Source organism: Primulina tabacum, chromosome 18, assembly GCF_025594145.1.
Source record: "Primulina tabacum isolate GXHZ01 chromosome 18, ASM2559414v2, whole genome shotgun sequence".
Taxonomy (NCBI): Eukaryota; Viridiplantae; Streptophyta; class Magnoliopsida; order Lamiales; family Gesneriaceae; genus Primulina; species Primulina tabacum.
In genome coordinates, this window is record NC_134567.1 from 27558606 (window position 1) to 27580386 (window position 21781).

The 21781-nt window shown below is 31.9% G+C and overlaps 3 protein-coding genes across 7 annotated transcripts; 1 reads left to right on the top strand and 2 right to left on the bottom strand.

Moving 5' to 3' along the window:
* Positions 1-6856: 6856 nt before the first annotated feature.
* On the top strand, positions 6857-12887 carry LOC142532644 (uncharacterized). 5 transcript variants are annotated; one of them, XR_012816573.1, is made up of 16 exons: positions 6858-7243; positions 7411-7498; positions 8132-8195; positions 8591-8727; positions 9003-9055; positions 9148-9205; positions 9298-9428; positions 9536-9706; positions 9778-9999; positions 10147-10187; positions 10541-10622; positions 10701-10905; positions 10991-11095; positions 11259-12005; positions 12131-12328; positions 12484-12887. XR_012816573.1 is itself a non-coding variant. In XM_075638979.1 (14 exons), exons 1-14 carry the CDS (start codon positions 7063-7065, stop codon positions 11914-11916), a joined length of 2196 nt encoding a protein of 731 aa, XP_075495094.1. In that variant the 5' UTR covers positions 6857-7062; the 3' UTR covers positions 11917-12887. The 5 variants fall into 5 exon arrangements, 1 of the variants encoding a protein (XP_075495094.1); XR_012816574.1 differs by having other exon boundaries at positions 12629-12887; XR_012816575.1 differs by having other exon boundaries at positions 12727-12887.
* Positions 12888-14539: 1652 nt separating this feature from the next.
* On the bottom strand, positions 14540-14917 carry LOC142532442 (uncharacterized). The gene has a single exon (XM_075638742.1). The coding sequence runs from the start codon at positions 14915-14917 to the stop codon at positions 14540-14542; it is 378 nt and encodes a 125-aa protein (XP_075494857.1).
* A 1572-nt stretch (positions 14918-16489) lies between these two features.
* On the bottom strand, positions 16490-20973 carry LOC142532662 (omega-amidase, chloroplastic). Its single transcript, XM_075639007.1, has 10 exons — positions 20689-20973; positions 20228-20344; positions 19480-19704; positions 19274-19367; positions 18954-19028; positions 18094-18172; positions 17428-17445; positions 17237-17315; positions 16816-16898; positions 16490-16714 (listed from the first exon to the last, which is right to left on the bottom strand). Exons 1-10 carry the CDS (start codon positions 20956-20958, stop codon positions 16639-16641), a joined length of 1116 nt encoding a protein of 371 aa, XP_075495122.1. The 5' UTR covers positions 20959-20973; the 3' UTR covers positions 16490-16638.
* Positions 20974-21781: the final 808 nt, after the last annotated feature.

Sequence of the window (21781 nt, forward strand, 5' to 3'; positions counted from 1 at the left end):
AAATAAACCAGTCGATTCGACTGTTGTTCTGATCAATTGAATTGATGATCGGATCGGTTCGATTGTTGTTCTGACGAATTAAATTGATGATCGGATCGAAAAACCTTTAGAATTTGGACAGTAATAATATAATAAATAATATATTTTAAATTATAAATATCTTAAATATGTAAATTTAAATAATCAATTTTTTGTCTAACTTTAAAATCTAAACAATATATATAAAAGATTTAATTATATATATATTTAAAAAATGAATGGATCAAAATAAGATCTAATATTACTAAAATAATTTTTTTAATAAAATTTGAAATAAAAATAATCATATATATAACAATAAAATAAAAATTTAAATATACAAAATATTATTTTAAAATAAAAATATAAAAATCGATTTTTTTAGTTTTTTTTAAATGTGCGGATCGGTCGGACTGAATTTTGATCGATTTTGGTGTGTTTTGACACATCCAACCTATTTTGACCGGTCAAATAATATTTTAGAAATTTTGGGACATGACATGTTACCGTTTTTATATCAAAACGGCAAGTCCGATTTTGAAAATATTGGTGTAAAATTTCATTTGGTTTCATTTACGAGATAAAATTAGTCGTTATTGAGCTGATTTATATTATTTATTTATCTTTCTAAAGTTAAAGGAAATAGGATAAATCAATTTTGGAAAATTTTAAAATTTAGCTTTACTTAATAAAAAAATTATTTATTGACTAAATAATTAGTCATTTTTTAATCCTATTATATATCAACTTCTGCTAGTATTTTTGGCACGATCGAGTGCACAAGCGAAAATATATTTTGTAAGTATTTTTTAATTAATTAAATTTAAAGTATGTATTATTTTTATATGATTTAGGTTTTTTTATAATAATAGCGTGTTAATAAATTGACGCTAATAGACTTGTTTGTTGAATAATGAATGTTGAATCAAATTAGGTAAATTTTACATTTAATATAATGACGGACCATTACATCAAATTTTTGTCAGTACGAGTCTCATATTTAATAATAACTAGTGTTTTTTACACGAGTTGCGTGTTTATAAAGTTAAAATATTTTATCTAAATACGATTTTTTGTTATTTTCAAATTATTTACTATTTCATTTTTTTTAATTAGAAATGACGTACTCTATCTAAAAACTAAAACTATATAGACAACATAATGTTGTGCACGCCTGTTCGTTAATTTTTAGTATAAATAGAGAACTCAACTTTAATTTAATTTAATTTAATTTAATTTAATTTAATTTAATTATTATTATTATCAATCACACGACGAATAGCGTAAGAATCGATTTTATTGGAAAGATATTCGCAAGTTACGTGCAGGTACAACACGTACACATATTCTAGTAAATATATATAATTGGGCAAACTTAAGATAATAACTCCCTATTTCTAAATATATTTTTTCTTCACTTTCTACTATTTCAAATATTCGATTGAGCTTCCTATTTATATAAATTTTCCAAAATTACACTCAAACTTTACAATTATAGCACGTGATTTATATTTAACGAACGCGCAACTATCGGGTTTAACTTGTATCTCTCAAGTTTTACAGAATGCTCCTCACAAGCTAATCACGCACTCACAAGAGATGGTTCATAATGTAGATTCTTTCAACAACACCTAACACAGTCTTGTTCCGTTTCTTACATCAGTGTATATAGTAAAGTAGTTCAATTTGAAAATCATATATTAGAGGGGCAATAAACATGGTTATTTTTATTCACACATACAAACTAGTATTACATAGTAGCCTCCTATAGAGGTGGAGTAACTTGTTTAATTACTTATAGTAGTTGAGAATACAATCACACATAAACTTAGAAAGAGAAAATATTACAATTTATTTGAAAGAAAAAGAAGGTGTTGAATGATATCTTCATCTTCATCTTGTCTTGGTATTTATAGAAGTCTTGATGGACTTGAAATCCGGACTTCAAATCTTGTGAATTATTCTGTCAATTATGGCCTACAACATCTTGTGGGTGGTGGTCCATTCAACCGCTAATTGATATTTTTTCTTTATGGGTGATTGAGTGGTCCATCTTTTCCACTAGCTAGTGAAATCATCTTCTAGTGGTGGTCCATCCTCCATCAATAGAGTGGTTGGATCACATGTTTGTTTTATATTTGTTGGGAAATCTTTTGATTTTGTATGGTCCCCGAGGAAACTATTTTTTATGTGGTATTTCACCACTTGGATTTGTCTCTGCATTATGCTTTCAGTTAGATTTTGGCCGAAAACCTTTCTCAAATCATAGCTCTTTTTTATTCAGGCATTCTGAGCATAAATTTTATTACCATTTTCCCATATGAGCCATGTTGCAAAATTTTCGACGAATTTCTTTGCTCCTCAACAGCTTGTTATTCCTCGTAAGATTTATTTATTTATTTTTTTTCAAATGAGTCTTATGAAAAACTTGTTGTTTTCATGTCACAGTGTTTAATAGAAATGATATATTCACAGAATTATAATAAAACTCGAATGAAAACTTAACTTTGTTCATCTCGGCTAAACAGACCCATAGACTATATGCTTTTCTAGTTGAGATGTCATCTTCAGTTATTGAAGCAACAAAGGGTGTTTCTTCTACTATAGGATCCTTGATAAAAAATTTAACATTCGTATCTAGCTGATTTAGCTTGATAAAATGAAAAATTTCATGTGAGCCTTTTCCAGCTGGTGCTGTACTGAAAAAAGAATAGCTCCAAAATGTCTAATATGGACAAATAGTCGTTGTTTGCCCTTGTTTCATGAACCGTTTCCTAGATCCACTTAAATAATCCTGAAATTTCTGAGAAGTTTGGTGATGTAGTATGACCTAAGGCAAGGGTTACTAATTCAAACCATGTTTTGAACTCATTTGAATATGAATTTTGTTTCATCTTTATCCTGTTATATTTTCTTGCTAGGTCAACCCGAATTATGGTTAGTTGATTATTGTTTATTCTTGTTTTCAGTTTCTCTCTCCAAATTCCTTTGATATTATTTATGATCCCAGTAAATCAATCAATTAAAATTAACACATAATGGTATTTTTGTCACTTTTCTTGTTTTAGGGAGTTTAAACAAAATTTTTTGGGTTTAGAGAATTATGATAAATTTATGTTTTGGTATGAGAATTTATCTCCAAATTACCATCTAAAATTTACTACATTAAGCAACCGTGTGTTGGGTTCAAACATTTATCTCTAAGTATAAAATTATAGTAATCAGCCAATAAGTAACATATTTTTTTCACATGATAGGCAACACATAATGTACATATTTGGATGTTAATGAGTCGAGTTGTTAGGTCTATGAGTTTGAAGTGTTGCGTGTCTATCTGCTGATGTTGTTTCATATATCTTAGATATCGGTCTTATTATTCATCTCTCGCCGGTCATTTCTCCATCAGAGACAATATAATCCATTAAAATCTAGCATCACTCTTCTACAATCCACCTAGTCAACCAAATTATGCAACACAACGTCAATAACTCGATGCACGAAAACTTCTCAATAATCCACGTGTTTCAATACTACACTCTCATATGTTTGCTTAACCCAACATATAATATTGACACGAGAAGTTTCAGTATAAAATAAGGCATTACGTAAAACAGCGAAAAATTTAATAGTTGATAGTTGACCGGATAATAAACAAGTGTTGCCCCTGTCATATCATGCGTGAAATCTTATTATTTGGAAGCCTGGAAAATATTATTTTCGTGTCTATTTATTTATCCAATAATAATTATAAAAATAGACTGTCCTGTTTAGTTGTATTTATTTTTGGAGAAACTGATTTTTCGAGAGTCAAAAATATTTATGATTGGATACAAAAACAATTGTCTCCTTAATCTCGCAAATACTTTACAGTTGTTCAAATTTGAAATGAACAAAAAGTACATTAAATAATATCCGAGTATTTAGATTTTTATGCATGCAATTTTAAGATTAAATAAAGATATTTAACAGTATAATTGATAAGTAATGTTGTGAAACATAAATTAATAGTTGGAATTTTGATATAAGGGGTTCACTTCATTATGTATTTTTCGGAATTGAAAGGTACCATAGTGAATTGTTATTAATACTAATTAATTATGGACACACAATCGTTGCGTGCGTAAAATAATAACTATAATTTTTATAACTAAAGCGATAATATCATTTCTTTTATTTCATTAAACATTTAATTTCATGTCTTTTATCTAATTATATTAAAAATGCCCGCGAGAGTTATGCAGTTCAAATATCATCGTGTAGTTTAGATATTGGATATGAAATCTTCGGCCCTTAATTGTATGAGTATGTCTTTTATGAGACGCTCTTAAAAATTTTTATTTATTAGATAAGTCAATACTAACGATATTCACAATAAAAAATAATACTCTTTCTTAAGGCATAGTTTGGTATATGAGATAAGGGAGTGATTGATAAATAATCCTCCTTATCCCATGTTTGGTACATTTTTAAAAAGCTCATGATAATATTATGGGCCCTTGATAAATAATTTTTTAGAAGGATAAAATGTCTCTTCTATTAGGTGTGATAATTTTAATTTAATGATAAATTACACTACAAATGACTTAATTGCCTTTGATTTATAAATGATTTTTATAAATCTATGCTAGTAGGTAGAAATTAAAATCAAATAAATATTTTTTTATTTTATATATTATATAATATGATAATTATATAAATGAATTCGAGATAATTATATAAATAATTTTTATAAATATCAATAAAATTATTAGTATAACTCGATTAACCTTAAAAATTGATATTTGACTTGACTCATAAAATCAATGGCTCAATTATCATATTATATAATATATAAAATTAGGTAAAAATAAATAAATCATGCAAGCACTATCGACGCATGAACAGATAAGAAATATGAACTCAAGCAACAACTTTGAAATTATAAAATTTATTATGATAAGGTTAATTTTCTCATTACAATCTAATATATAAATTTAATCACTCTTATTAAAATCATACCAAACATTAAATATAATATCCTACATCTTATTTATCCTTAACTTATCCTTATATTATATATCACATGTTTATCCTATCATGTGTACCAAACTATAGCTTAGCATAAAAAATAATATTTTCTCATGGATGACTCAAATAAGAGATCCGTCTCACAAAATACGACTCGTGAGACCGTATCACTCAAGTTTTTACCTAATTTAATTTGTATATATATAAAAGCTATAATTTATGAATTTTTTTTTGTGAAAAGTTTAAAAAACATAAAATATCTATATATATACAAAAGCAGAGTTTTTACCAAAAATTAGTAATTTCCCGCCAAAATGTCATTTCTAAAAAAGGAAATATTTATCATGACTATGGAAATATGTATACTGCAATAAATGATCACTTCAATTATTGTTTGCATTGATTATATCAATTCATTTAATTCAATTTTGAATTTAATTAATTTTTATATTAATTCAAATGTAATTTATGTATTATATGTTTTTTATTTTTTTTACTCAAATTAAAACTAAAGTCTATTGAAAACGTACACTATATTAAAATTTTTGATTTGATTATATCAATCAGTTTAATTAAAAACTGTATAAATAAATTTAAAATACAAATTATTGCAATGTTCAATATCACTTATGAGATAATCATTCAAAAATATATTTTGCTATTTTAAGTAATTTCCTACCTTAATCTATATATACACACACACACACACACATATATATATATATATACATACATAAGCAGAGTTTTTGCCAAAAATAGTAATTTCCCGCCAAAATGTCATTTCTGAACAACGAGACATTAAGTTTAAAATCTGACTTTCATATCTGAGTTGAATCCTTCCAAGATGTAATGTTCGTTTAAATTTAGATTTGTTCGTTGTTATGATCTACCTTTACATGGAAACAACGAGACATTAAGTTTGAAATCTGACTTTCATAATCGAGAAGTAATAAATATTATTATTCTATTTGTACAAAATTTTAATTATTACATATTTACTAATGCGGTAATTTTCTTCTATATAACAAATTCACGGATATATGATAGTATAAAATGTCCGGTAATGGAAATGATTAAACCAATTCTAAAGAAAGTATGCATCTTATTAGAAGACATCTTATAAAATTTATTGACATTGTTTTGAATACACATAGTAAATGTTAATAAAATAACTTTTCTGGATAAAGATATTGATGAAAATTATTGTTATCATTCAAATGTGTCAAACACGTGTCATGTCACAAAATTGTTTGTGAATGTAGATTTAGACGAAATTACTGAATTCTAAAAAAAAAATTCTCATTAATTTTATTGAATTTGATTTAAAAATAATTTTTTTATTACATGTTAAAAAATAATAATATATAGCTTCTCGAAAATTAAGAATTAAATATGTATTAAGGTTGGTGGTCGACATCAATACACTAAACACGATAAGCATTATGTCATTGACTTAGGCTAACACAATCTATAATTTTGATATATGATAGTTATTATTAGCCTAAAAAATTAATTGACATGCATTATATTTAAGAAAATTTTTTAAAATTAGCGAAAAAATAGTTTTTATTTTTATTTTTTATAATTATATTATTTTTTCAATTTAAATGTCTATTCATTTTCACTAATTTTTAATAATATCATCCCGTGCATCGCACATGTTAAATACTAGTCATAAAAATATCAATAAATTAATACATAGGATATTTTTTGTTCTTATGATATTTTACAGGGATATTGACGTAATTAGCCATTTGAATATTAATTATTACTGTTATTATGACTTCGTTTATTATTGGATGGAACTTATATGTTTTGATTCGAAGTCACGCGCCCCTTTTCACTGCTTCGATTCGAGTTGTCGTAGAGAACACAAATTTCATGAGCAAAACCCAGAGCCCTTGTTGGCGTCATACCTCTGTGGATACTTACGCAGCTCTTTATCACTATTCATACCCTCGCATAGAAAATTACGCGGTTAGAATTGGGGATATCACGCGGTTAGAATTGGGGATTTGTTGGTGAAACGAAAAATCCATGTCAATTCGGTTCAAATTCAGGAGTTCTGTAAACTACGAAACGCTGCAGCTCGATGGCCGGGATTCCATATCTGTTAGAGAGCTTCGAGCGAGAATTATTGGCGGAAAGAGCTTTGGCGGCGTTAAGCAACCACAGCAGGGTTTCGATCTTGTTTTCGCCGATTCGCTGTCCGGTCAAGGTTCTCGACTCCCTTGTGTTTGTTTTATTTCATGTTCTATTGATGGTTATTCTGTTTGTGCTAATTTTATCTTATATTTTTGTTGCCTGCGTTTGTTTTTTTTGTTTTTTGTTTTATTTATGAATTTTGATTTTAGTTTTTTAATTGGAAAACTGGATTGGATTCAGAGTACAAGGGAGATGATTTTCAAATTCCAACTGGATCCAGTGTGATCGTGAAGAGAGTTCCGGGAGGGGCTGTACCATTGTCGGTTGTGTAAGTTCGTTTATGAGTGAATGAATCGCGCACCGAGTACTATTGTCTGTTTATGTGAAATTGCGTGATTTGGGTTGTGCATTTAGTTGTTTTCATTGTTCTACGAGGGTTGGAGTTGTTCCATGTGGATATATCTAGATATTTGAAGTTAATTATGGTTTTTAAAAGAGTAAATTTCTGCTCTCGAAAATTAGAATTCGCACTTGTTCTTATTGTTCACGAACTTGCATTTGGTTATACTGTCAGCTTGTTTTGAAAATCAGTGTCGGGGCATTTATGTGCTTCTCGTGCATCCAAATTGCATTTGGTTATACTGTCAGCTTAAAGCATTTGTCTGGTCAACTGCACTTTTTATCTTTTATTCATCCCTTGAGATCTTGAGGATTTTGTAGTTCCGTAACCTTTTGGGACTGTTCTGTGAAAAACCTCGAGCTTTGATTCATAGTAAATAAAGACAAATGTTTGTCTTTTTTATGTTATATGTGCTGTTTTAGGACTCTTTGTAGGTGTAATCACTTGATGATCATTTACCACGTTTATCCTTTAATTTCGTGCAAGCTCTTTCAGCTTAAACAGGAGAACTTACTCAAATTAGGCTTTGAAATTTATTTTTTGATGCTGTCATTGCTGCAGGTCACCACCCATTGAAGCTGTAAAGGACTTAGGAATGAGAGTCTCCTTTCCTTTGAATCCAGCTGTAAGCTATATTTTCAGTCCTGACTTGCTTATATCCTTTTTTTCTGTTCTATTCTTTTTCCTTTTGGAGCTGGCACTGTTCTTGAATGAGTTTCGTGCCTCATGCTCATGCTGAGACTCACAAACACGAACTTGGCCCCCACTTTTTTCTCTGAGTAATTTAATTTCCATTATAGGTTTTCTTGTTTATGTTCTGCTGCTCATTAAGCTCTGTTGAGCGCAATCCTGCACCAATTTTTTGCTTTTTACTGTTTCAAGTGGTAATTATCTAGTTTATGTTACTCTATGGTCTTTGGTTCTTCATTTACCAAATGACTGTGTCTCTACTCTCTAGTTCCCTCTTATTTTTTGATCGCTGACGTTGTTCATAATCATTGAGCACCTGGTCTTATGCAGAATGAATCAATGGATGCATTCGATGACTTTGGTGCTGAATTGTGTCCCTTACCTGACTCAAACGTGCAGCATTTTGATCTTGAAATAAATAGGAATGACTTAATAGGAAACAAGAAGAAAGAAATTGATGGTTTAAGGTATGTCCTCTCCAGCTCCCTTAATTTAATGACAGCTATGGAAGTTTTAGTAAGGCAATAGGTGGGCACTTTAACTAAGGCCGTGTTTCTGATTTACATGGTTTTGGTATTTGGTGATTACTTACATAATGAAATTTTGCATGAAGTTTTAGTAAGGCAATAGGTGGGCGTTTTAACTAAGACTGTGTTTCTGATTTACATGGTTTTGGTATTTGGTGATTACTTACATAATGAAATTTTGCATACACTTGATTTGGATGGTACCTGGGTTCCAGGTTAGAATCTCAAAAGCTAAATTCAGATGTTACCGGTCCGGCAGTTCCAGAAGGTTTGTCCTGTTTTGGTTATCTTCTTCTCATTCTCTGTGACTTGGCTTCAAATGGTGTACGTGTAATGTCATTTTCATTTCTTATAAAACAGGGAACGATAGAAATCTTATGCAGGAAACCAGAGCCGAAGGGCATCTGACATCAAACAAGTATAGAATTTGGGCTTCTTTCCTAAGCTTCTGAGAGTTTTTATTCTCCCTGATTTAATTCTCTGACCTTTATTTTGTTAAAATATTCAAAGGCTGATCAGATCCAATTTCCCGATCGCACAAAGTAGTAATCTGCCTCCAGAAATGAAATGCGCTCTCTGCAACACTATTTTCAAGGAGGCTATGATGATACCCTGTTGCCAGCATAGCTTTTGCGAGAACTGTGGGTTATCTTTTGTGAGAATTATTTATTTGATTATTGAAACTTAATGCTCTGTTTTCACCATCCTCACGGTAAAAAATCTTTTGAATGGTTGGTATAATGTGCAGGCATACGTTTGGTGCTTATTGAAGAGAAAAGGTGTCCAAAATGCTTTTCTACCAAATACAATGTCGAAGATCTGCTGCCGAATCTCTCACTTCGTCAAGCAATTGAGCGTTTCCTTGAATCACAAATTCTTGATGCAGGCTTAGAAAAAACCATGCAGAAAGATGTGCCAGGTGGGATGTCTTTTTTAATTGTTTGGGAAATGTTTAGGAACATGATAGATTCTTTTGTTTCGTCAATGCAGATGGAGAATCTCGAATTGAAGCTAAAGAGGATGTTTCTTGTGCTTTAACTAGAGATATAAAATCAGGTCTTCTGGAACAGAAAGACAAGCATTTACATGATTCAAGAGTTGTGTATTCTCATCATCGTGATATTATGCAAAGAGGATCTGAACCTTTCACGCCTGTGGCTGATTTTCAGGGGGAAAATCAACCTGTTGTTCTTCCTCAAGCTAATAATCCTGGTGAACGTTCTTCCCTCTATCCCTAGTTTATTCTTGATATTCCAAAAAGATGGAGCTGTTTTGTAACTGCCACGTTTTTATAGAACTCCTTTCACGAGTTTTACTTATTTCATGACCCAACCTCTGCATTCATGTAATTTATTTCAGGCGGGGAGAGAAATTTTTCTGCTCCTGGTGGATATAAAAAGGTAATTTCATCAACAATTTCTTGTTATAACTATTTATTAATTTGATATTTGGCTGAATTCTGCTATCCTAAACCATTTAAAACCTCATATTGGTCCTGTTTCGGAAATTTGTTTTTTCCCAAAAATGTACGTGGATAGATAGCAAAACAAAAACACGATCCACCCTAATTTTGTTTTTGCCTTGCCTCTATCTATTGTTTATATAAAATAAAATTCCATTTTCATCCTTCATATTTTATTAATCCAAGTAAACTATGTTCATGCTACTAGCATCAACATCCCTTGGTCTGAATGTACAAGGAATTATTTTTGCTTTAAGTTCCATAGAATTAACTTCCCTTGTCTGAATTCAGTGGGGTCGTAATTGTTACACTTGCGGTTCACCTGACCATCTCATGAGAGACTGCCCGATGTCCTGTCCAATGTTTCATCCAGGTATTATCTAGCAACCGAGCGATTTTACTTTGTTTATTTTAGCAATTTTTTATATATTCCTATTACATTAATGATCAGGAGACAGATCATTTCAAGGAGGCATGCCAGGCTATGCAGCTCCGGCTCCCTATTGGAATGGTCCTGCATTACATCATTTTAGACCCTTTGCAAATATGTACGCTAGTCCAGCAATGATGCCATTCAATACATCGATGGTCCCGGCATCACCTTTTGCTATCCATCCCTATTTTTCTTCCATGCACGGTGGTCTATCTGGGCCTGGGTAGGTTTTGTCATCGACATTCCTGTCTTCTACATGCACCGAACAAATGTACATGCATATTGTTTTACAATAAAATAAATTTCAGCGGCAATATGATGATGGGAAATATGGGACCTCCACACAATGCTGAGTACTTTAGGCTTCAATATTCTGAAAATAGAAGGAAACATTCAAATGAGAACCTGCGGAGGTAATGATAGATTTTACCAAATAGTTACTTTCTCCACTGTTTCACACTGTGTAAAATAGGAAGTTATCGATCACGCTTGTTATGTTTCCATTTACTTTTTCCGGATCAGTCATTCTTCTTTGTATCTTTAGCTCAAATTGCTCATATCGTCTCTGTGCTTCAGAGAACCACTTTCTGATGACGAAGATGGTTTTCCTGAGGTTTATCAGCCTAATAGCCCAGAAAAATCATATAACTACAAAGTAAGGAAGGTTCGTGAGTCAAGCTTGAGTCACTCTGGAGAGAGTTGTACTCGAAGAGCCGGGGGGAGGATCAAGCATGAAAAGTACGAGGAATCTGACATTAACCGACATGAGCATAGCTCTAACTCCTCTCTTCCTGGAATTGAGAAGAGACCTCATTCAGATAAGTCAAATTTGGTCAAAGATGACGTGTTTAAAAGCTCTGACCGGCATAGTGGTGGTAGGCACAGGCACCATCATGGTGAGCCAGAGAAACACCATGAGAAAAGGGGCTTCTGCGACAGTGATTCAAGTTTGGGCCATCATTCAATCCAAAAAGGTGTTAAAAGAAAAGTTGGGTATGATGATGTCAGAGGGTCTCACAAGAAGCATCGGGACGGCTATTTGGAGTCTAGTTTTGAAAGAAGATCGCTTGATGACCCTAGGAGGGGATGCAAAAAGAGGGATGCAGGTCATTATTATAGAGACTCCAGGCATGTCGAGAAGATCTCGAGGGATAAAGAGCATGGCAGACGGCAGACAGCTAGTGTTTCCGATGAAGACCGCAAGAACGTGCATCGTTACCACAGGAGAAAATGAATGGATGCATTAAACCATGTACTAGGTGACACGTATATACAGTCATGCATGAATGGGCATTGTCGACACATATCATATCCCTTCAATAGGTAATTAATTGAATGGATCTGGTGTAGCTGTAGCTTTGCTTTAGTTAACTTAGTAATCTTTTTAACTTAAAGGTCATTTAGCTTGTAGGCAGCAAGATAATAACTCTCTTGGTTTTCTGGCGCAGATTGTTTGAATTGAGTGAATATTTCCACGCAATTATCTCCAGGTTGTGCTATCATTTGTGATCGCTAACTAACCCTCATCCCTTCTTGAATGTGAGCTTTGGATGGGCTGTTCTGGCAATTGAAAATAGCGTGTATTTGGCTCTTTTTACTAAAGCCACTCGGTCATTTTTTACACAGAGGTGATGATGCTGATGAAGGTATGTTTTATATATATATATATATATATTTATTTTTTACCAATTTTTTCCTGGGCATTGTTCGTGATTATTTGAATAAATTGAAGTAAAATTTTTAAAAAATGCTTGCCAATTGGAAATCACTCCGTATAACGAAAGCTGGATGAATTGATTAGCGATGGGCAGGAATGGTGGTCGGAACGATATATCGGACATGACTTGAATTACTCAAATGGGTTCCAAAAGTTTCATGATTCAGGAAAATAACTATGGCAGTTTGTGATGTATCATTAATTGGATCTTGATTATGTGGAGCTGCAGGGTTTTCATGGCATTTTGAAACTTTTCGACCAGTCCAGCAATGCACAATTTTGGACGAACAAAATGATAAAAACTAGTGGGGTAAATTTGATCCGTAGAGCAAAGAATGCGATAATTAAGTGGGAAAGCAATGGAGTTTCCAAACTAAGAAAAAGAAGCGCGAAAGTGAAATTCTCAGTCTTGGATTATATTTTTAAAGATCCGATCAGTTAACCAATGCCACATGCAGTTGTGTTGAACAACGTAGCAGTTCCAACGAGATGCTATATTACTTTTCATATGTACTAGTGGTGTTTGGCATGCAAACATAATTAATTTGGTTTATAGTCATACCATAATCGTGAAAAATAGTGAGAGATTGAACTATAATTTTGAAATAATGAATTAAAAAAAAATGAAATTGGAGCTATTTAATATAATGCACCAAGGTAGGGGTTGAATTTAAGACATTCTAGTTGGTAAACAAATTTCTATCCGCTGAGTCATTTGTGTTAGAAAATTGACAATTTTTTGTATATAGAAAAGAAAAACAGACCATTAAACTATTGATGCAATATGTAAAAGAAAAGGGAATTGGATGAATGATGGATACTCATGAATTTACACGAGAACAATGCCCTCGGGGTAGAACCGAACCTTGCCAAGACACTGACTCAACAATGTAGCCATGGATGACCAAGAACCCAAGGGCCGGTGACATTTTCTTGGTCTCTCGGAAAAAATATTGTCGTACAGATACTCAGAGCCGTACCTATATTGAATGAGGTCTGAAACGAAAATTGAAAAATGGACTCTCTTGTTACAGTAATAAATATAAAATTCAATTTATAAATTACAAATATACTAATAACTACATAAATATATCAAAACAAATATATTACATCAATAACAACTCAATAAATATTTAAATAATTACATAAATACTACTCGTCTAACTTTTTAGAGGCGAAAATATTTATCAAATATGTGTAATCTAATTGTCAGACTATTTCTTTCTCAATCGACAACATAGTTAGCCCATTTAGCTTATCTTGCGACATTGTTGATCGAAAATAATTCTTGTAAAAAAATACACTTTTAGTCTCTATAATTGTAGAAACTACAAAACCGAAAGAATTCTTTGAATCGAAATAACAAACTACAAAATCAAAGGACAAAAAAATCCCAAAAAACAATGAATTTCATCTTTCAACGGTCCACATATTCAAGTTCTATTCACAATTTATTTTATTTCCTTAAAATATCTACTTATTAATTACACAAGTCGCGCATAAAATATATATAAAACTCATAATTCAATTATAACTCACTAAAGAATTTAAATCTTGCGACGTGTGCTTTAGTTATATATTTAATTAATATTATCTCTAAACACGTTACAAGTGCCTATATTGGAAATAAATTTCATTTTCAATAACGATCTTTTGATATATTAATTTACAATTGACCTCATAAAATGTCCGGGCTCTGCATATACTAATGACTTGTATATGTTAACTTATGCATGAAACCTGGTGAATTGTTGGGTTTATTGTTTATTTATTGAATGTATAATTTCAATTTCTTGACCGTAGAAATCTGATTAAATACATCGAAATTACATTTTTATTTTTAAAAATATTTCCTACAATATTTGATGAAGATTATATTATTTATATATCACTTTTAGTAAATTATTTGAATATATTGCATTAATTACTTGTAAAATTCATTTTCATATTTAATTGAACATATAAAAATATCGAAATTTTGAATTGAAAATGAACTTTATATGAGTAAAATGTTCGTCGAGAATTTGAATCAGAAAAGAGAATTCAAAAGCATTATAAGAGCTCCCAGATCAGAAATCGTGGAATAGTTATGGCTCAAATTCTACGCAGCAATATAAAACAATTCCATTCATTAAATCAATCAACCACGTTTCACTGGATCGAAGTTGGAGACGCCTATCACAGCCCCAATGATCGCAAAAAGCACGAATCCACCTGCCCCGATGCTAAGCAGAAAGTTCTTCAGTGACGGTGAGAAGCTATCAGCAGCAGAAGCTACCTCCGGTACCACCAATGCCGCCATCAGAGCTGCCGATGTTACAGCCGCGACGGACTTCTCCCTCAAGGAAGCTTTGATCTGAAGCTTCGCGCTGTTCTTTTTCGCGGAGCTGACGATGACAGCTTTCGATTCCATAACCGGAAGCAGCTTGAGGAATGTACCGGGGGTTGGCAGCTGAATGCTGGAGGTGGTCATCGTCATCGTCATCGTCATCGTCATCGCCATGGAAATCGCGGCCATTATTCTCGCGCTATCTTTTACGAAGGTTATTGTTTGTTAGCACTGAAATATCGGGAAAATGGGAATAAGAGGAGAGATTTCCCGATGACGTGGCAGTTTTCCTCACCGCGGTTCGGGCGATAAGGTTATCCACGAGGATCGACAAACTGGAAATGAGAAGCAGTGGAAGATTGCAAAACCGGTCAACACACAATTTATGTGGCATCCGATCTGTACCTGGAGGATCCATTTACTTGTGGGTAAAAAGTAAACTATTTTGGTAAAAATTTACATGAGACGGTCTCACGAGTCGTATTTTGTGAGACATATCTTTTATTTAAGTTATCCATAAAAAATATTACTTTTTATGTTAAGAGTATATTTTTTATTGTGAATATCGATAAGGTTGATCCGTCTCACAGATAAAGATTCGTGAGATCGTCTCACAAAAAACCTACTCAATTATTTTTTGTCTGTAATTTTTTTTTAAAAGAAACAATATATAAAATCTATAGATGAATAAACAAATTGATATTGTAAATAATTTAATATGCTTCAACTAAAAAATCAATTTTAACCGTCTTCTAAATAGCTATTAGATCGAACATTGTTATTAAATTCAAATATATAGACATTTTATTTTAATTATTTTTATTGATTAAAATTATCAAAATAAAATAAAATATATTATAATAAATAGCATTATACTTTTTATAAAAATATTACAATTATTAACTAATAAATATATATTCGATTATAATATATATTTAAAATGTTTATATATATAATAATTTTTTATTTATATTATATATTAATAAAATTACAAGTTAATAAATAAATCATATACAAAGCTAAAAAATAGTTTAATTTATTGATAAAAATATAATAAATAAATAATTTTTTATATGTAAATTAATGGACATGTAAAAACCCATAAAATTTAACCAAAAATGCCTAAATCAGTTACAAAATTTTTCTATGTTTGTTTTTTTTTCATGATTTACATATAAAAACTAAAACGATGATTAAAATATCTTCAATTGTCCTACAACACCACCTTCGGATTTCAGCGACAGATATTTATTGTATCATATTTATGAATCTTCTAAAATACATTTATTTGTATATATAATTTATTTATAGAGTTATTAATATATAATAAAAAATAGTTTTCTTTTATCATTATATTCTTTTAAAAAAATCAAAAAATAGTTAAATAATTTTGAAAATAAAAATGTATATCTAAAATTTAATAAAAATAATTTTGCTTTAAAACCAATTTAAGTTAATGATATATTAAGAGTAGGTTCCTTGTGAGACGGTCTCACGAATCTTTATCTGTGAGACGGGTCAATCCTACCGATATTTACAATAAAAAATAATATTCTTAACATAAAAAGTAATATTTTTTTATGGACGACCCAAATAAAAGATTTTTATCACAAAATACAACCCCTGACATCGTCTCACACAAGTTTTTATCGTGTATTAATTAAGCTATTTAGAAGAATTAATGTATCAATTTGTTCATCTATTGATAGTCCACCAAAATACATTTTACTCGATATAGTACTATCAATATATACTCTAATGTCGAAATAACTCGTTGTAATCTTTTTATTCGCTGAAATATTTCCAATATCCATAAACGATTCAAAACAGGCATGAAATCACAAGGAACCAAGACCGAAAAACTGCATGAACCAACAGTTCAGTGTTCTTTAAGTAACGTTTACCACATATCAAGAATTCAATCTTTGGACGTCTACCAACTGATAAAGGTCGCCTCGCCTTTGCTTCTCCAGAGGGAGATTTGTCCTGCACAAAGTAAATGGTAAAACAAAAACTTCAACGCGATGATTTACTGGTTTACATGCGTTGTAAGGCACAAACAATTTGGCGTTTTGATGGTTTCTAACCTTCTTAGCTCTGTCTGTGAATAGTCAACCTCTGCTATGATGATTGCCTCGTCATGTTCGGTTGTCGCCAAAACTTCTCCAAACTTTCAAATATTGGCACATGATGGGGAAAGTTGAAAATGCAATTCGATATAGATAAAAATGAGAAATTTTCAATAATTATATTTAAGTTAAAATGGCACTATTTCAAGCCACAAGCGAGAGGTTCCATGAAAAACCTCCCAAACCCTCGGATCCGAAACGTGAAAAAAACAGTTTCGCAATGTTATTGTGATATGTGATCTCCGAGATGTGAAAAAACAGCTTCTCAATGTTATTGTGAAATGTCACATATGGTTTTTAAATTCATCTATTAATTTTCACTCGGTTCTACTTCATATCCTGGTATTTTGTGTCACCATCTATATCACGCATTACTTACTGGTCCGATCAGCGTAGAATGACCCCAAGCTACATATCCAGCTCCGGCATCTCGAGCAGGTGAACAAGTTGCTACAGTATATCTGTAAATACAGAGTCAACGAAACAAAAACCCAACAGCACTACAAATTCATGTTCATGAAAAATGACAAATAAATCAGAAGGGAAGATAAAGTAACATGTGGTGTTCGTACCTGATTGTCCACAGCCCTGCATAGAAGAGTGGATGACATGAGATGGTAAAATTAGATGATGATGTGATTAACATGACAAATGTCATAAAAAAAAAACTGCATGCTGACTTTTATCTCTCTTTTGTACAATTCTCTACATGATCAATATATAACAAAGTGGTTGAACCCGATTACTCAGGGTAACATGCATAAAGCTATGTCGTGCTGACCATATAAGAGATGGATGTGATATTGCTTGACACATGTATCGGTATTTGACTTGAATGGTTGTAACTTTCATGTGTACCTCTATAACACGTGTCATCATCTTATCATATACATAGAAGGATTTTAATGAAGTTGCTGAAGTACATCCAAGCTATTGCTTTGAAGCGGTGAAAGAAGGGGCTCTGTTTTTGTCAAGTAATAATCATATATGCAATGTTGCAAAGAAGCAGCCTAAATGAAATAAGACGAGCCTAAACCAAAGAAACTCATTTAACGATGATCAGCTCAAACAAACCCAAGTTGGTTAAATCAATCACTCTATATGCAAGAGAGAGTTGACATAGATATGCAGAGAATAAATGTGTCAGTATAGCATTCCTGTGAAGATAATAGAAAGCAGAAAACTATCCCAACTAGCGTCTAATGTTAAACTTAAATAACTATAGTAAATAATTACCTAGCCCTTTGTAGCAACTCCCAATGCAAAGGCCCTGTAGTCATGTTGAATGCCCCTGGATAGCAAATCAAGTGTGCACCTGGGTAAAATTTTTAAACCAAAGGAATGAATAACAAGGAAGAAAATTCACGGCATCCACTTATGACTTGAGTAATTTTGGTCCTGCTGTAAGATAGGTAACTGTTTTCCCATCTTTCAAATAATCATTTTGGCATGCCTTCAACAAATCAGGTAATAAACACTGTTAATTACAAAGAAAAATTTATACGAGAGCACGTCTAGGAAGAGTTCCACCACAAAGGTCAATCATATTGAGAATATATACGGAAGTTCCACATTTTGTAACTGATGAAGATGAAACAAACTTTTGAGATGACAGGTCAAGTTCTATAATGTTACAAAATAAAAGGCATCTTACGATTAACTTCAAATTATACAGTTGCTTATATTTTATAAAAATTCCACATCTGACATCTTCAAGGCTCTCTAGAAGGTAACTTAAAGAGTTAGCTAATAATATGACACACTCAATCAAACATTCTGCAATATTCATGAGAGGGCAAGAGGCTTCCAAATTTGAGATACACCTCAGTCACAAGACACCCCGTGGAGGCATATAGCTTCACATATCCATTCATTATAAAGAAAAATAGTTGATAGTTGTCTAGACACTCTATATATTCTCAGGGGCATAACACTCAAATGCAAAGACCCTGTCTCATGCTTGAGTAAATATGTTTTCTCAGCATGTTGTTCACGCCTTGCCACAAATTAAACATGCATTCTAGATAAAATCTACAGGATAAAAAGTAACTACATCGAAAAAAAATACCAAATAAATAAATTTAATCATGTATAACCTCTTGCTGCATAGAGCATTGCAAGTTCCTGAAATCTTATGTCATAGCATATACCGATCCCAATTCTGCCAACATCTGCACATACATAAATAGACAACGTGGGACTTTTATGAAAGTTATGCACAAAACATATTAATGCATGGATTCCACAATCCACAGTACCCATTTACCCATGAGGATTCATTCCTAGAATTGAACACGGGAAAAAGCTAATTGATAATAAAGCCCCTCCCAGAAATTGATATAGTCGAATACACGACAATGAGTCATATGGAAAATTAGTATTTGGGGAATTTAATCATATAAAATTATATTAATACCTGTGTCCACTATGGTAGGAGTCTCCCCAGCTGTAAGAGTCTTGGATTCTTTAAAGGTAATCTTTCCAGGAATATCGATATCAAAAAGGTGAATCTATCATCAACATAACCTCCCGTTACAATGAGAAGTTAACTTTCTCCCGTTGCGACACCATTTTAAATGGATTATCTGTAGAACTTTTTCATAAATGAATACGTTTATTAACCTTACGATGCTTAGCTTTCACCTTTCCATCAGGCCCAAAGACACAACAGGTATTGTACAACTTATCACCACTTCGTTCAGGAACTGAACCTCCGACTATGGTGATGTTCAGAAGACGAGCAACATCAGACAACATGGCTGTCGATGGAGAAGCATCAAACCCTGCATCAATATCCTCAGCATATACTGGAAAGCTATCATTTGAATATGGACTGTTCCATATTTCCTGATGATATAAAGTACACAGGTAATGTCATAAAATACTCGCCTCGAGGCAAACTTAGTTTGCCAGTGAAATTGAAATATAAGGGGAAATAAAACCAAGTGAAATGAGATGATCACAGCAACAGCTTAATTAAGGACAAAGTTCACGATTCTCGCATTGACTTTAAATTCAACTCGCGTTTCATACAGAACAGATTTGGGAACTCATATCTTCCTTCAAATTAAATCAAACTTGGTTAATTCCTATGGGAAGAACTAGATTTCATGCACCCAAACAAAGAACCAGAGCAGCAGACTACATCTACAATATTTCCAAGCAATTAATGAGCAGAAAAATATATGTTCATCTATGAATTCTAATCCCTCGCGGCTCGCGCTAACGTTCACTACGCCAAACAAAGTAATAAATATATCCATAATTATTCAACCGCAGTCCTCATAGTAAGCAAAAGCAAAAAAAGAAAGAAGGAAAAAAAAGCAAACGGGCAAAACTAATAACGAATCGATGAATAAAATGAACCTACTGGCAAAACAACAAGCTTTGCCCCTTTCTCCGCAGCCTCTTCTATCGCTGTGCGTGCGTGCAGAATGTTCCTCTTCTTGTCTTCGGTGACTTTCAACTGGCATAATCCGATCTTAAACTAAAGAAACACCAACAAGAAATCCCAATTTAGTTGGTGGGAAAAAAAACTTCATTTTCAACCTTATAGTCCACAAATTTCCAGAAACCCACAGACACAATCACGCAGGAGGCCCTATATAATTCAAGAACAGAGGCAATCAAAATAGACAAAATATGAACTTCAAATCTAACAACAAATAGAATCACGGACATACAGAACCCACTCGCGTAGCTACATAAAAGGACTCGATACGAGCATACAATCACCAAATTCAAAAAATTACAGAAGGACAGAAAAAAAAAAAAGAAAATCATGCGTACAAAAGAGAAGATACAACACATAAAACACTTAAAGCCGTTTACCTTAGTGATCGGAGGAGTAGACATCGGGAGGGCAGGGGGTACTCGAGCTTTTTCAGGGCTGAAAGTGGAGGCCATGGATGAAAGCGAAGCTGCAATAATAAACTCTGTACGCCTTGATTTGGTGCTGTGCGCGATGATAGTTCTTGGAGTGAAGCGAGACCAATAATTGGGAAGGAGGGAGGACAAAGGCCGGGCCGTGGTTCGCACAAAACACAACTTAGTCGTCGCACCCAAAAGACTTGAAGGCAAGCAGACTGCGCCAATCCTCATTTCTGTTTTTCCACCCTGCAATACTCACTTGATAAATAGGGGGAAAAAGTATTAATTTATTTCCATTTTTTACTTTTAAATAAATGTTTTAAAATTGTAATAATAAAATATAATTGAAAAATTAAAATCCGAATCTACTTGAATTTAATTAATCAATAATTTTATTAATATATTTATTTCTCTTATTTTTTCTAGCAGTTAACACTCAAGAAGGAGAAGTGAGCATACAATATAAACTAAAATTAGGAAGGAAAAAAGTAAGAGATTTAATGGCCTTTGTAAATAAGTTATAGATACTAGCTAGCTGAATATTATATTTATAATAGTGCACCGACGCACGCGTTGTGTGTTTGTATAATATTTTTTATAATTCATTTGATTTATATTTAAATGAGGATTAAAATATAATTATAAGAAATAGTGATGGACTACACTGTAAATTTTATATATAAATTAAAAAATAATTGAAAATTAAAAAAAATAAAAAAATGACTGAGAATTGAACTTAGAACTTAAACCCCAAGAAATAATAGCTATATCCGCTGAGTTACATATAACATACATTAAAATTTTAACATTTTATTAATATATATAATTATTAAAACAAACCATGACACCAAAATTAGTTACCGTAAATATCTAACCTTAATAAAAAAAATATAGATGTATTTGTCGTGTCGGAGTGATGTGGGTGCTACAAAAGTGCCACAGAACCTCAATATCGGGAAAAAAAACTAAAAGTTCAATAATAACAAAAATAATAGATTAATATTAAAATATAAATAACCAAAAACGTTAAAATATAAACGTACAAAACTAATAT

Coding starts and splice junctions, on each gene's coding strand:
- LOC142532644 (XM_075638979.1), top strand. CDS start 7,063: ATGTCAATTCGGTTCAAATTCAGGAGTTCTGTAAACTACGAAACGCTG. Junction 9,206..9,297: donor GGGCATCTGACATCAAACAA/GTATAGAATTTG, acceptor AAATATTCAAAG/GCTGATCAGATCCAATTTCC. Junction 10,906..10,990: donor GGTGGTCTATCTGGGCCTGG/GTAGGTTTTGTC, acceptor AATAAATTTCAG/CGGCAATATGATGATGGGAA.
- LOC142532442 (XM_075638742.1), bottom strand. CDS start 14,917: ATGGCCGCGATTTCCATGGCGATGACGATGACGATGACGATGACGATG.
- LOC142532662 (XM_075639007.1), bottom strand. CDS start 20,958: ATGAGGATTGGCGCAGTCTGCTTGCCTTCAAGTCTTTTGGGTGCGACG. Junction 20,345..20,688: donor CTACTCCTCCGATCACTAAG/GTAAACGGCTTT, acceptor GTGTTTCTTTAG/TTTAAGATCGGATTATGCCA. Junction 19,029..19,273: donor TCCTACCATAGTGGACACAG/GTATTAATATAA, acceptor ATGTATGTGCAG/ATGTTGGCAGAATTGGGATC.